Here is a 15,532-nt window from a genome sequence, read left to right on the forward strand (position 1 = left end):
TCGGGTGAGGAGTTGTGATTGAATGAGCAGGCCCCAGAGGCCATGTGCCAACTGCTCACAGAAGCTGCCAGAAGAACTAGGTCTAAACTGAAACCTGAAGGACGAGAGATGGGGGAGGGGGCTTGGCACATCCGCATGACACCCAAAGAAACTTAGTCGAGTCGCCACCTCGTGGAATGAGGCTGAGGAGGTACACAGGAAGCAGATTGGGGCGTTCTTTGGAAGCCATGTTAAGGGTTGGCCTTCACTCTGCAGGCACTGGGCAGCATTTAAGCCTTTCACCCAGGACGGGGACAGATTTACGTTTGGGAAAGCTCTTTGGCCAGCTTTGTGAGAAGATGGACTGGATGTAGAGGTGCCCCTGCAGTGACACAGGTGAGTGATGCTGCTGGCCTGCTGGTGGCTGTGGGGGCAAAGGGAAATGGTGGAACGTAGGGAGGACAGCCACAGGTGGGAAGCAAGAGCAGAGGTGGTGTTTCTAGCTCACACGACTGGCTGGTCCTGTTCACGAGGTGGGACCAGAGAAGCAGGCTCCTGGGCAGGTGGTTTGGGCAGTTTGAAGTTCCTTGAGGTCCCCTAGGGGAGATGCTGAGTGGGTATTGGTGACACAGGTCTGGAGCTCAGGAGAGACATCTGGGGGATAGACGTGGGGGCACCAGAGCTTTTTGTTTTTTTTTTTTTTTTTTTTTTTTTTTTTTTTTTTTTTTTTTTTTTTAAATTTTATTTATTTATGATAGTCACACACAGAGAGAGAGGCAGAGACATAGGCAGAGGGAGAAGCAGGCTCCATGCACCGGGAGCCCGATGTGGGATTCGATCCTGGGTCTCCAGGATCGCGCCCTGGGCCAAAGGCAGGCGCTAAACCACTGCGCCACCCAGGGATCCCCACCAGAGCTTTTTGAAGGCAAGGAGCCTGGGAGCGGAGAGCTTCTGGAAAAGAGGTCATTCAAGAGAAGATGGCCTAGGACAGAACCGTAGGGAGCACCAGGATGTCAAACACAAGAACCAGCCAGAGGTGAGACACCCTGGTCAGAAGCCAGTGAGGCTCAAAGGGTTAAACACAGAGTTAGCCCTCGACCCAGCGGTTCCACTAATGGTGTGTAGCCACGAGAAATGGAGGCTCACAAAGGCTCACAGCAGTGTCACGAGAGCCAGATAGTGGGAACAACCCAGTGTCCATCAGTGGACAGTGTGGTCTATGCACACACTGGACTAGGATTCAGCCATAGAAAGGAATGAAGCTCTGATTCATGCCACCACCTGGGTGACCCTTAAAGACATGACACTAAATGAAAGATGTTGGTTGCAAAGGCTGCAGACAGTATGAGTCCATGTATGTAAGACGTCCAGCATGGATGACTCCATAGAGACAGAGCACATGTGTGCTGGCCACAGCTGGGGTTGGGGGCAGTGGGGAGTGACTGCTAATGAGTCTGGGGTATCTTCCCGGGGTGATGGAAATGGTGTCAAATTGATCGTGGTGATGGTTGCACAGCTCAGTGGATGTAGTAGAAACCAGTCAGCTTTGTACTTTATACCGGTAGATTATTGTGGTGCCTGGATTATGCTTCAGTAAAGCTATTAAAGCAGAAAAATGCCTGCTGGCCTTAGGGCAGAGGAGGCCATGTGCCTGGTGGACACCAAGGTTTCAGGAGTCCTTGCTCCCCTGACCCTCCTGCAGCCCCTGCCAAGGCCCCACTTACTCGAGGCTGGTCAGGCTTCTGTTGAGCTGTAGTGCTTGTCCCAGGGCCTTGGCAGCACCAGCCTGGATGAAGTTCCACTGCAGGCTGGACAGAAACAGACACACTTGAGCCCAGGGCGGAGCCCTGCATGTTCTGGAGGTTCCAGAAAGAGGGGACTCTCCCAGGAGAATCTGTAGGCAGGGCAGGAGTCCTTGCGGGATGAGGTCCTCGCCACTGATAGGCTGAACTCCTGGAGCCCACCTCAGGTTTGGTTGAAGAGGGTGAATGAGCACTCTGCTTAAGGGTGGACACAGGAACAGGCTCCAATAGAAACCCCAGATGGCCCCTGCGTGAAGTTTGTGACACTTGGAGGTATGGCATGGGTGCCCACCTCCCTATAGGCCTCTATGCATCCGCCCCAGGAGGCAGAGTAGGACGTAGTGCGCAGCCTACTGGGGGGCCCCAAAGCCGGCCTCGTTCTCCTGGGGAGCTGGTACGATGGTCCTACAGCCCCACAGAGGGGACGGGATGGGATGGGCTGGGGCTGCCGCAGACTCACTGAAGTGACGTGAGGGCCTGGTTTTCTCTCATTGCCACCGCGATGGCCTGGGCGCCCTGGTCATGGAGGAGGTTGGCTGTCAGGCTGGGAGGAGGGGAACACGGCGAGTAAGCAGGAGCTAGATGGCCACAGAGGCCCCATGCTTGCTCAGCCGGGAATCCAGGTCCCCTCCTCCCCGAGGACCGCCCAGCTCACGTTGGGGAAACCTGTGTGTGCCAAGCCCGTGCCTGAGGCTGTTGTACTGAACCCCGACAGCCGCACGGAGAGGGGACCTGGATTCAGCTTAGTGAGGTCCCAGGACAGATCACCCCCTGGGAGCCCACTCCTGGTCCCTGTACTGCACTGCCCCTGACCTGGGCCCTCCCACGTCGCCCTGGGGAGGTGGCTGGGGGAGGGGGCAGCAGGTAACTGAGCACGTGGGGGTGGTGGGGTCGCCACCAGCGGCCAGGCCTCCGGGCAGCCCTCCCCAAGCAGGCCCTTCCCAGCCTGTAGAGCCGCCCTCTGCCCTCCACTCCCCAGGGCGCCAGGTAGGCGAGGGAGGCACAGCCTGCACCCAACTCACGTACTCCAGGTTCTTTAGGGTGCTGTTGCTGCGGAGAGCTCGTGCCAGCTCCCGGGCTCCCTCCGGGCTGATAGAGTTTTCTCGAAGACTGAGGAGAGAGAAGATCCTGACCGGATGTGTGAGGGCTGGGCGCGGGGGGTAGAGGGGGGAGACAGGCCCCGGCACTCCGGCCTTTGGAGACAAAGGAACCTCAGGCAGGACCTGGGCCTCCTGAGCCATCAGGGCTGAGGTAGAAGAGCCTCCAGCAAGCCAGGCTCCCACCGCTAGCTCTCCAGGTGTCTCCCCTGTAGGTCCACACACAGGGGACCCAGCAGGAGGAAGGGGCTCAGGTGACAGGCTCTCAGAGGTGAGGGGCCTGGGGCCAGGCTCAGCTGCCTCAGGGGCTGGTTTGCTGGAAGGGAGCAGCAGAACTGGCCAGCTGAGGCCCCAGGTGCCCCTGTGCCCCACCCCCCCGCCCTCCCTGAGAGAGCAGGAAGTGTGCAGGATGCCAGGCTCCAGAAAAGCCCAACCACAGATCGCTACAGAACAGGCCCGCAGTGGGAGGTGTGGGCTTTCCTTCCAAGTCCCAAAGTCCCCCTTGGCCAAAGGGACACTGACTGGAGAGGGAAGCCAGGACTTACTTGAGGCTGGTGAGGGCCTGGTTGGCACAGAGGGCCCCCATCAGGGCTGCCACTCCCGTGTCACTGATGGAATTGCTCTGCAGGCTGCAAACAGGACAAGATGACGGGACGTACTTGGCATGGCCATCCCGACCCGCAGGGAGCTGCTGCTCCGGTGTCAGGTGCAGCAGAGCTGGGGGACTCGGGCCGTAGGTGTCATCTCACGCTGCCCTTCTCCTCATCCCTCTTTCCTGTCCCTGCCCCCGTGTTCCAGACGCCCTAGGTCCGCGCAGGTGGGTCTAGTACATCAGCCCCACAGCTTAGCCTCTGCCTTATGTGAGTGGCTCCAAATACCCGGGGTAGGAGTGTGTGTTCTGTCTGCATCCCCAGAGAGTAGCACCGCTGCGTCTCCCCGGTGTGGGGGCAGCATCGCGGTCCCCCAACCCCCACCAAGGCCGCCACGGCCAACATCCTTTTCAGTCACCTGTGCCAGCTTTTCAAGGGCACTCGGTGTTTGTCACTCTGAAAACTCCACAGTCAACACCAACCTCCACTGTCTAGGGAAATGGAGCCAGTGGGGCGGGATGGGACGGTGGGGTGGGCGTGGGACAGGTCACAGTATGCCCCAGGCTGCTGCGGTTGGGTTCTGGCGAAGTAGTGGTCCTGACAACCCTCCTCTGGGACCCGCCCGCTTCTAGGTGGGGAAACCAGGGGAGTCACCCTCTGCCCACGGCCACTCCTGGAGGGCAGTCAGGCAGACTCACTCCAGATTCTCCAGGCCCTGGTTCACCCTCAGGGCCTTAGCCAGGGCCTCAGCACCTCCGTCACCGATGCTGTTACTGGAAAATCTGCAAGAGATGGGACCAGGGTGAGTCGGTTTTCAGGAGCAGCCTGGCAGGGTGGGGCCCAGGGACCAGGGTGTGGGGCCATGCTTGCTCTGTGCTGGTAAGGGTGCCCAGTGCACAGCTTGTTTCAGCTTGGGTCTGTGGCTCGCACGTAGCCTCTGCAAGTGACTCCTTATGGCCTGTATACATCAAGGTAGCAAAGTACTTGACTCCCTAGCAGGGGCAGGGCCAACTCTCTAGTGGGAGGTTTTGTGATACTTTATGTGAAGATGGCCAGGCAGTGCTGGGAAGGCAGTAAGTTTAAGTCTGAGGCCCAATCCTGGGAAGCTTGAGTCCAAAGTCAGCTATCTTGCACCCACACATCTGTCCATCTGTCCATCCATCCATTCATCCTCATGCTCACAAATATTTGTAATGGGCTGGGCATTGTGCAGTCAGTGAGGATACATATTCGGCCCTTCTGCATTTCTCACATGAGCTCCTTCAGACTCCTGTTCTGTTTCAGGGTCTCCGCCATCAGCTGGGCTCCCACAGGCCCGACGGTATTCTTCTGTAGGCTGTGGGAGAGAAGGGTCTTTCAGCAAAGCCAGCCATAGCCATTCCCACTGCAGGGATGGTCCGGTTCGAGGGGAGTGCTCAGAGTGCTCGAATGCCCCCTCCATCTATCACAGCATCGGCAGAGAGGTCTCTAGGAAAGGTCTGTGGCTTGGTGCCGAAGTGATGCCAGCAGACTGACATCATTCCATGGGGGGTGTCAGAGGCAAGGACAGCTGGGCCCTCCCTTGTCAGAAGCTGGAAAGCAGTGACCAGAGAACGCACAATATCCAGCAAGCTCTCGAGTGGCGACTCCTGCACGTGAGTCCCACCAACTCCTCACTCAGGCAACCCTCCCAACAACACCCAACCATCTACCTCTTGACCAGCCAGCGGCCTGCCTCCCAGCCCTGCAGTCCTCTGAAGGCCAACCCTCCGTTTAGGCCCTCTTGCAACAGCTACTTCCCTTTATACCAAATCTGGAGGACGGAAATGTTCCCACAAGCCCCGGGCTCATCCTAGGAGGACAGACAAGGCCCGACCTGTGTTGTGTGAGGCGAAATAGGATGTAAACAGAAGGGAATTTCGTTAGGTTCCAAAGGGGACCTTTCCCTGACAGCGTTTCCCTTAGAGCATTTCTTTGAGAAAATTTGCAATGGTAAAGCTGTCCCTTTGAGGAATAAGTCTTTTTAAAAGCTAAATAAACCTCTTGCCAGATTGACAGCCTGTAGGAGTCATGGAGCCATCTCTCTCAAATGTACGTATCAAGAAAGACAGCACGACTCCACTTTGTAAATGCCTGCTTGTCATAAAGATAGGAGAAGTTTGGTTTTTCCTTTGGATAAAGGCAGTTAGTAAACAGATGACTACCCCAGCTACCAGGCAAATTTAGGAAAAGCTATGTGCAACAAATGGTGCTGTCCAGTCCTCTGGAGCACAGATATCAAGAACACACATATCACAGGTTGTGTCTGCTTGGCTGTAGAAAAGGGTGAGATTTCCTTGTCTTTGCCAACTCGTTGTTGGATTGCCAATGACGTGCACTGCTCTCTAGTTGATTGTTCAAATAATTAAACTGTTTCATTCTTTACTACATTTGTGGAGAGGATTTTCTGCATTGGCAGGAGGCTTTAGTTTTGGTCATTTTCCAGCACCTGTTCTGTGGAAAAGTGGTGGACATCAAGATTTCCAGGGGCCAACCAGAGGGGTCAGAAAGCCTCAGGATATCTCCCCAGTCATCCTTCCTTGCAGAAATCAGACAGAGAGGCTCTTGGAGGAGGAGAGGAGAGGAGAAGAGAGGGTCTCTCTGCTGGTCAGCATGTCCACTTACTGCAGCACAGAGAGGGTCCGGTTGGTAGCCAACGCCTCAGCCATGGACCTGGCACCATTATCCCTGATCTCGTTGCTCTGGAGGCTGTGGAGGAGGCGAGAAGATGTGTGTCACCGATGGTGCACATGAGGGTGCCCTCTGGTGGTGGCCTTCACCCTTGCTGCAGTGTTAGCGAGGCCCAAGGGAAGAGGCAGGGGGTGGCAGAGCAGCTGACCGCTACCTGTCCTTACTGCCCACCACACAGGATCTGGGGACAGCCCGGTCTTCCCAGTGCTGCTCTGGCCTTAGGATTCCCTCTGGGTCTCTAAGCATTTGTCTCTTGACTGGAAACAAGGTGCCCATGATATCGGGATAACAACTAGTTTATCAGTGGTCGGAATTACAGCCAAAAGCCACAGCATCCATGTGTTGACAAGGATGTAGAAAAATTGGAACCCTCACCCACTGCTGGTGGGAATGTAAATTGGGGCAGACTTTGTGGAAAGCAGTCCGGCAGTTCTCAAAAGGTCAGAGTTACCATATGACACAGTAAATTCTACTGGTAGGCGTCTACTCAAAAGAATTAAGTATTCAAATGCTTGTATGTGAATGTGTGCAGAAGCATTATTCACAAGAGCCAAAAGGTGGAAACAACCCAAATGTCCCTCAACTGATGAAGGGATGAACTGTGGTCTGTCCAGTGGAGTATGACTCAGTCATAGATGGGGATGAAGCACCAGCTACCATGTGGATGAACCTTGAAAACACAATGTTCAGTGAGAGAAGCCAGATACAGAGGGTTGTGTTGTAGGATTCTGTGTGTGTGTGTGTGTGCGCACGTGAGTGTGTGCGAAATCTGCAGAGTCAGTAAACCTAGAGACAGAGAGCACCAACACTGCTGGCTGCCAGGGGCTGGGAGGAACAGGAGAATGGGGAGTCATTGCTAATGGATACAGGATCTGCTGTCAGGGTGATGGAAATATTTTGGAACCTGATAGAGGTGATGAATGAACAACTGTGAATGTACTAAGTGCCATTGCAATGTATACTTTAAAATGGTGAATTTTACCCCAATAAAAATAAATAAATGAAAAAAACAAATGACAGTACACATTCAACTAAGGACGGATACAACCACAGGCCCCTAAGAGGAAGATAGCAAACCACAGCAAACCATAGGAATATTCTGGAAGATGGGCCCTTCAATGTCCTGGGAAACACCTCAGGGGAATATTCTGACACCATGGTCTTGGGGATTTCCCACTCAATGGAGGAAGAGGTTTTCCTTATGGATTATTTTACTTTTCCACTTCTGTACCACCCCACCTTCCTTCTTTTCCACCCCCTGATTAGGCTGTAAACACAAGAACAATGACTGTGGAAGAGCTGAAACCTGAAACTTGTGTAGGTTACAAGATCATGTGGTATCCACCCAGGTGGGAGCCAGTGTAGCATGCCTGCCATTTTGAATCATCTCCCATTCCATGGTTGGCACCTGGGAGGGGGTTTTCTGGGTCCTCTACTGGTTACGTCGGGACAGGGAGCAGATGGTACATACCTCAGAAAGGCCAGAGTGCGGTTAATCTTCAGAGCATCTGCCAGAGCCTTGGCCCCTTGAGGTCCAATGGAGTTGCTGCGGAGGCTGGTGGAAGGAAGAGAAATAACTGGTTTTTGTTTTGTTTTTAATCCAATTCCCAGAGACAGAAAAACAAAAACAGAAGTTACTTGACCCTTAAATCTATGTTCCTTGAAAATAACATATTGGGCTTTAGGATTTCACGTTTTGCAGAGAAATCCTAATTTAGGTGAACAAGTAAGGACTTTCCCAGTATGGCCCATTTGGTGGGGAGGAGAAAGCAGGATCTGATGGACTTGGCTTGGACCAGGTGTGGAGGGGGGAGAGAAGAATACTATCTTCAGGGCTGAAATTCTGATGCCTCCCTGAGCTGGTCCTAACAGCTGAGGAGCCAGGATTTTGCTCACTTGACTGTCTTTCCAACCCACCCAGGGCAGAGTGTGGTCTATGGGACTTCACGAGATGGCTCGCAAACTGTCCCTGACCCAAGGGTGGAAGGTTGGCCTTTGGTGTCCTACTTACTCCAGAGCAGTCAGACTTCTGTTAACCAGGAGGGATCTGGCCAGAGCTTTGGCACCTTTATTACTGATCTGGTTCTCAGCCAAGCTGCACAAGGAGGAGAGAGGAGTGGTTATTTTAGGTCCATAAGTCTCATGGCCTCTTCCTCAACACCAGGCTTGTGATCCAAACCTCTCAGTTTCACTAGCATCATGGAAGCCTGGATGCAGGTGGAGATGAGGTGGTCCCTGGAGTGAGAGTGACCAGCGCAGGAAAGCCTCTGAGCCAGGTAAGGTAAGGCCAGAGAAAGAGGACAGACCCTCACACTGGCAAAGAGTCCCAGGGCAGAGTTGGGCCAGAATCTGGCACAGCAGCTTCTACACAGACAGTGCAGCAGAGAGCATAGGCAGTTACAGAAGTTGCCCACATAGATCCCACGCAGCGGTGTGCTGCAAAAAATAAAATACAAAAACACTGATGTGTAGTATTGGCCAATTTCCATGGTATAAATACTCCCACCTCAGCCAATTTTTAAAAACATTTTATTTATTCATGAGACACACACACAGAGGCAGAGACACACACAGAGGGAGAAGAAGGTGCCCTGTGGGGAGCCCGATGTGGGACTCGACCCCAGGATCACAACCTGAGCTGAAGGCAGATGCTCAACCACTGAGCCACCCAGGTGCCCCTACCCAGGACTTTTTTTTTTTTTTTTTAAGATTCTATTTATTTATTCATGAGAAACACAGAGAGAGAGGGAGGCAGAGACACAAGTAGAAGGAGAAGCAAGCTCCATGCAGGGAGCCTGATGTGGGACTCGATCCTGGGTCTCCAGGATCATGCCCTGGGCCAAAGGCAGCGCTGAACCACTGAGCCAACCAGGCTGCCCTACCCAAGACTTTTGTAATGTTTTATGAGTAATACTTCACGAGCCATGTGTGTATCCTGAAGGGTGCCTTGGACATTTCAAATGGAGATGTGGCCCCAAAGACCAACTATAGGGAGGTGAAGAAGGGCATGTGGCCATAGAAGAAATTTTTGACTTCTATTCCAAAAATTTCCTGAGCACTCTCCAGACTCCTTCATGCAAAACACTGGAAGTTGACTATTTTGCTGAAGACTTCCCATGAAGGAAAAAATAATGAAAAGTTGTCGTTACTGTGTTTTCTCCAAAGGGGTTGCATTCATATCTCTGGCTAACGAGACAGAGATAATGCTGCTCATAATGGCTGGCCCTTCCTTGTACAGTCCTTCCTCTGTGTCTGGCCTGTCCTCACACTTCCCTTGCGCTGACCTGCTGAAGCTTCTTGACAACCCAAAGAGGTAGTTAGTGTGCAGGAGAGGGTTATTAATCTTGCCCCAGTTCCTGAAAGTTGACCTCTGCTTACCTGGGAGCCTTAGGCGCCCCCCAGTAGCAGCTTGACCTCTGGAAGGGCTTCCCTAGGGGCAGTCAGGTATATCTCCATGCCCAACCTCCGATCACAATTGCACACAAGCCTGGGGAGCCTCCCTGGTGGGAGAGCTTCGTGTGTGCTGTCACACAGGGTCACTGGGAGAGGGAGGCACCGTCTATACGACTGCCCTGGGAAGACAACTGGGAGCTTGCCTGCTCTCCCGGGGACCACCCCATGCATCTTCTCTCTTTGCGGATTTCCATCTGATCCTTTTGATGTAATGAACCACAGCTGCAGTACAATGGCTTTTCTGAGTTCTGTGAGTCCTTCTAGAGAATCATTGAACCCGAGGAAGGGTCGTGGGAAACCCCTGGACCCACAGACCCTGTTTTAACCCCATTTTAACCCTCTTTCGGCACACAGGTAACTGTCCAGGGCCACACAGGGCCCACGGCTCTCACCGCTGTCCTCGATGACTTCTAGTTGTGCCTGACTCATTCCATGTTTGTTTTTGTTTTCTCAGGCAAAGATTATTTCAGAACCCGGAGGGAGGCTTACGTGAGGATGAAGAATTCCTCCCTAGATCCTATGCTCCAACTCATCTCCCTAGTTCTAGCCACCTCCAGGTCACATCAGTTCGGCTCCAAACTGGGTATTAGACTCAGAAACGTTATCACAGGAAGAAATTTCCTAAGCACAAAAATCTCTTCTATCAGCATATAGACTTTCGTCTAATTATAACATTAAAGATGCAATGTTTAAATTGTATTTTTGTACTCATTTAAAAGTTTAAATTCATTTTTTTAATTAAAAATGTTAACATTAAAGAAGCAATCCTGGGATCCCTGGGTGGTGCAGCGGTTTAGCGCCTGCCTTTGGCCCAGGGTGCGATCCTGGAGACCCGGGATCGAATCCCACGTCGGGCTCCCGGTGCATGGAGCCTGCTTCTCCCTCTGCCTGTGTCTCTGCCTCTCTCTCTCTCTCTCACTGTGTGCCTATCATAAATAAATAAATAAATACTTTTTTAAAAAAGCAATCCTATGCCTATGATACTGTTTTGAGGGCAAACTTTGAGAGGTGCGCAGAGAAGACTGGGCCTGGCACCACGTTGGAGCACACAGTATTCAGAGAAATGCCTCCACGTCCGTGATAGCATCTGACCTTCACCCTATCCTTTCCCTCCTCTCACAGTTGAGGTACCTGAGCCTCTGAACTTTCTGGAATGGGCAGAAATAGGCAGCATGCATCCTGAGCCACAGCCTTCAAAGGCACCTCTCCTTGAAAGCACTCCTGGCCAGTTGAGCAGAGAGGAGGATGGGAAAGCAGCCCCAGACCCTGTGCGAGAGCGGGCACCCTGGATGGGGTCTCCTGAGTCAGTGTTACCTGATCCTCTGAATGCGACAGTCCTTCCCACTTAGCACACTGCCCAGCAGCTCCATCACGGGGTCCTGAAACTGGTTGTTGTCCAGCCTGCAGGAGGAAGAGCGATGATGAGCAGGTAATAGGGCCCGTGGGCAGGTGGGGTGAGGTGCTGGTGCAGGGCTGGCGTCAGGACCACAGGGGCACCCAGGCCAACATTTCCATCACGCTGCAACCTCCGTTATGCAGCTCAGGGGTTCGTGCCAGCACCCCACTATGCTCAGAGTTTTCCTGTGAGGGTGGACTGGGAGGCTCAGTGTTGTGAGTTCCAGGATTCCTATTCAGGGGGTGTCTTCCCAGCAGCCTCGCACGCCATGTAAGTCTGGGGAACATGGGTCGCCAGTTCTCCTCCTCTTGAGGACATGGCACCTGCTGCCAGGTCTGAAATGGCCCTGGTCTTACAGCCTTCCTAAGGTCCAGAGCCCTGGGTGGATGCTGGGCTGAGGGTGGAGGGAATCGGTGTGGCCTCTGTCAGGACTGGGATGGTTCACAAGGTGTCAGAGGTTGAATTGTATTTCTCAAAAAAGATATGTTGGTGTTCTGACCCCCACCCCACCCCCACCCCTCACCTGGCCAGTGACTCAAGAATGCGACCTTATTTGGAAATAGAGTCATTGCAGATGTCATTAGTTACAATGATGTCTTTCTGAGCGGGGCGGGCCTATAATCCCATAGGCCTGGTGTTCTTATCAGAGGGAACAAACACTGCCTGAAGACAGGAACATGGAGAAGGAATCCGTGTGACCACAAAGATTAGTGAGGTGTGGACAAGCTGAGGTTGCCAGCAAACAGCACGAGCTAGAGAGGCAGGGAGGATGCTCCCCTACAGGTTCCAAGGGAGCTTGGCCCTGCTAACACCTTGATTTGGAACTCTGGCCAACAGCTGTGAGTTTATGTTGCCTTAAGCCATCTGTGCTGTGGTCCATCTCCAGGCAGCCGGCCCTAGGATTCTGATACAGGGGGGTGTGGTGGTGGTGAGGAAACTTCCTGGGCCTGCCCGCTCCTCCACCCCCACACCTTGCACATCCCGACCCCAGTGCCCACCTGAGGCTCCGGCAGTAGAGCAGCTGGGGCAGCAGGCTCTGCAGGACGCTCCTGCTGAGGCACAGGGACAGGTTGGCCTCCTGGGCGCAGGCATCAGACACCTGCAGGAGATAGGCCAGGGCCGCACGGTGCTGGGGGCCGGTCAGCCCTGCCAGGCCCCCGCTCTCCATGGCCTCCTCCACGCTGCGGGCCAACTCTGTGCACTGCAGCTCGTGCAGGCAGTGTAGGATGTTGACTGCCCGGGCACAGACGGCCACGTTGGGGCGTAGGCAGCCCTGCAGGAGCTCCGCCACCTGGGCCCGGTAGCCCTGGTGCTCACCCTGGGCCAGCAGGGAGCCGGCCAGCAGGGCATTGACCCTTGGGGACAGGAGTCCCGAGAGGAACCTCAGGAACACATCCAGCCGCCCGTCCTCAGCCTGCATGGCCCGCTGGGCCGCACTCCTGAAGTGTGTGAGGAAGCCCAGGCGGGGCCAGGACACGCCACCCTCGGTGAAGAGATCGAAGATGGCCCTCTTGGACGCACTGTAGTAGTACGCAGCTGCCACGTACTCCTGCAGGGACAGGTGGCTGAAGCAGTAGGCTGTGGACGAGGCCAGGGTCTCCTCCCGCTGCAGGAAGCAGCCACACAGGGCGCTCTGCACCAGAGTGAGATCCACGCCGAACGCCTTCAGGTCCTGCTCATAGAACACGTACTTCTTCCTGACCAGCCCGTGAAAGGCCAGCCGCCCCAGGGTCCCCACCATCTTGCGGCTGCTGTGGGCCACCTGCTCGATGCGAGGGCTCGCCTTGCCCTTCTCCTGCCCGTCTCCACCGAGGGCCATCCTGAAGTAGCAGGAGTAGAGCTCGCACAGGGTCCTTGGGGCCCATGGCTCTGCATCCTGGGGCCCCAGCTTGCTGCGGCTCAAGTGAGCCAGTGCCGACGCGGCCAGCCGGCAGAACGCGGGGACCGTGCACATCAGATACAGAGCCCTGTCGGCCTGCACCTGCCTCAGGACCCAGCCTGAGAGGGTGTGGTCCTCGGGGAACATCTCCTCCAGACACGCCTTGATCTCGTCCTCATTAAAGCCCCGGATCTCTGTCATCCGGTCCACCAGGCCACCCGGGATCTGGCCAGCCACGTTAGGGCGAGAAGTGACCCAGACAGACACTTCTGGGAAGAGGTTGCCTCGGATGATGTTGGTGATCAGATGGTCCACCTGGATCTCTTTCTTGGGATCTGTGCAAGCCACAGTGTTGGAGAAGTCCAGAGGCATCTTACACTCATCCAGGCCGTCCAGGATAAGGAGGACTTTGGATGGGGCTGCTGCTGCCAGGCCAGACTCCCCAGTGTGCGGGAAGACCGAGTGGACGAGTCTGTCTGCAGATAGCTTCTCGTGGGTGTTGAGATCTCGGAAAGTCAAAGGTAGCACCAGGGAGAAGTCCTTGCCAACCTGTCCCCGGGCCCAGAGGTAGACAAAGTTCCTCACCAGGGTGGTCTTGCCCACGCCAGCGACCCCGATGGTGATGGAGATTCGGGGAGGGATAGACACCCGCGACAGTGGCAGGAAGAGTCTGTCGAGGGCGATGGTCCTAGCCGGGTGCCAGCCCCCACGTGTGGTTTCCACCTGTGTGAAGTCGTGTTCCTTCAGCTGCAGGTCCGTCAGCCCCTCCACCAGCAGGAGGCTGGTCAGCCTGGATGGGGGGCCGCCCAGCTCCAGGCTGCCTTTCACCCAATTCAGCAGAGCCTCCTGGCACTTCTGTGTCCTTGAGCCTGTGGGACAGAGGCCGAAGGGGAGGGCTGGGAGGGACGGGGACACGGGAGGGGCGGGGGGGGGGGGGCGGGACGCGCTCCCTCTGCCTACCATCGCCGAGTGGTGGCCTGTCCGGGGCCTGCGGGGTCTGGGAGCCCTGGCTGCTCCTCCCGGCCAGCAGGTCCACGAGAGCTTTCACTTGCCCGGCTGGGGAGCCCGAGCCGCACCCCTGGCCTGCCTCTGCGCCCGGCCGCACCTCCTGCTTCCTCATGGGGTCCGGGATTGCCGCCGGGAGCTGGGGAGAGAGCCGTGTCACCCGCCGGGCCTGGGCAGGGAGTGAGCCTAAGGGGCCAGGAAGGGACCCTCGCTGTGCCCTCCCCGGCCTGCTGGTTGTCCTCAGCCCGGCCCGGGAGGGCCCGGACGGGCGAGGGGGGCCTGCCTCTGATGCGGGGGCCGGTGGATCAGAGCCCAGCCTGGGCTCGAACCCGAGCTCTGCCACTTACCGGCTGTGGGACGCTGGGCAGGCCGCCTGAGCTGCGTGCGCTGCGGTGTCCTCATTTGTGACCTGGAGATAGAGACGAGGTTCAGGGCAGGTCCGCTTGCAAGAAGGGGTGAAGGAAGGAAGCCAGTCTGGGAAGTGTTCTGTGATTGCGGCTCTGCGACCTTCTGGAAAAGGCAGAACTCTGGAGATCGTCGCTGGTTGCGAGGGGCGGATGGGGGTCGGGGGGAGCCAGGTGGCCCCCAGGGCGGTGAAGCCACAGTGCGGTCCTACCGTGGGCCCGTGTCATGGTGCTTTGCCCAAGCTCCTACACGTACGGTGTCGTGGTCTTCCTCACTGTTTTCCTGGGGTCTCCTGATGTGCAGGCGCACTGTTTTCTACTGAGCACTTTGGCGGGGAGCCGCTATGAGGCAGAGCTGTGCCCAGGCACCACCTGCCCACCTCCCTTTTCCTCTCTGAGGATTTGAGTGGATCCCGTAGCCAAAGCCGGCCGACCACGTGTCCCTCCCTCAGCTAAGGTGGACACTGGGGGATCCCAAGCCCACCCGCACCTCCTTCCTGTCCTCACCTGTAGCGGGCGGGATGTCCGGCCCATGGCAGCCCCTCCAGCAGGGCCTCAGGAACTCAGGGGGTGCGGGTCGGCAGCCCTCATCCACAGGTCTAGGACAGAAAACAGAACACAGCGCTGGGCAGAGGTCACACCTATTGCCCTGGGCGGCAGGAGCTCACTGAAACGGGTCTGACCCATGCCTCCCAGCCCTGCAGCTCTCTGGGTCTCAGGGATAATCACTTAAGAGGAGTCACTGGCTCCAGCCCCAAGGGGGCCACATACTCCCTGACCTTGTATTTGCATTGGGCCTTCCTGGCATTTTAACTCAGGATGAACCATTTACCTGGAAAATGCTAAAAAGAAGCTTAGCGACAAGTAAAATAGTGTTTTCCAGCCGTTCTGTTCCTAGCGCTATTGAAGCACTAAGTTATGCAATGAATTCAGGGTAGCTGGTTGGCGTCCAACCCACCCGAGGAATCTGGGAGCATTCGTAAAAGGCCAGGAGCATATTCTTCGGATCCTCTCACTGTGCTCAATCCTCGGTTCTTATAAGTGTGAAAACCAAGGTGAGAAGAAACCAGAGGGGATTTGGACTGAAATCTCGTTAATGTGTGTAGACTGGAGTAGGGGTCATTGGTCTTCCTTTAGATCCTGTAGTGACGCTGTGTTTTCCCTCATGTGGATCTTGCCAGTTCCCTATTTGCGTCTAGATACTTTTTTTTTTTTTAG

At 55.4% G+C, this 15,532-nt stretch overlaps 1 protein-coding gene and 1 long non-coding RNA gene across 2 annotated transcripts in view; one reads left to right on the plus strand and one right to left on the minus strand.

Annotated features, from left to right (window-relative positions):
• Positions 1 to 15,532, minus strand: part of NLRC3 (NLR family CARD domain containing 3) — a 39,131-nt gene that overhangs the window by 6,782 nt on the left and 16,817 nt on the right. Inside the window, exons 2-15 of the mRNA XM_077906392.1 lie at positions 14,822 to 14,913; positions 14,258 to 14,319; positions 13,866 to 14,049; positions 12,025 to 13,774; positions 10,945 to 11,031; positions 8,189 to 8,272; positions 7,649 to 7,732; positions 6,112 to 6,195; positions 4,721 to 4,804; positions 4,167 to 4,250; positions 3,424 to 3,507; positions 2,808 to 2,891; positions 2,242 to 2,325; positions 1,704 to 1,787 (exon numbers count right to left, since the gene is read on the minus strand). Coding sequence (XP_077762518.1) covers positions 1,704 to 1,787; positions 2,242 to 2,325; positions 2,808 to 2,891; positions 3,424 to 3,507; positions 4,167 to 4,250; positions 4,721 to 4,804; positions 6,112 to 6,195; positions 7,649 to 7,732; positions 8,189 to 8,272; positions 10,945 to 11,031; positions 12,025 to 13,774; positions 13,866 to 14,025 — 2,753 coding nt within the window. The 5' untranslated portion in view covers positions 14,026 to 14,049; positions 14,258 to 14,319; positions 14,822 to 14,913. The remainder of the gene's footprint in view (positions 1 to 1,703; positions 1,788 to 2,241; positions 2,326 to 2,807; positions 2,892 to 3,423; positions 3,508 to 4,166; positions 4,251 to 4,720; positions 4,805 to 6,111; positions 6,196 to 7,648; positions 7,733 to 8,188; positions 8,273 to 10,944; positions 11,032 to 12,024; positions 13,775 to 13,865; positions 14,050 to 14,257; positions 14,320 to 14,821; positions 14,914 to 15,532) is intronic.
• Positions 117 to 10,347, plus strand: LOC144318910 (uncharacterized). Its single transcript, XR_013384870.1, has 3 exons — positions 117 to 375; positions 8,342 to 8,453; positions 10,085 to 10,347. It is a non-coding gene; the product is annotated as an uncharacterized LOC144318910 (long non-coding RNA).

This window comes from Canis aureus, chromosome 8 (assembly GCF_053574225.1).
Source record: "Canis aureus isolate CA01 chromosome 8, VMU_Caureus_v.1.0, whole genome shotgun sequence".
Classification (NCBI taxonomy): domain Eukaryota; kingdom Metazoa; phylum Chordata; class Mammalia; order Carnivora; family Canidae; genus Canis; species Canis aureus.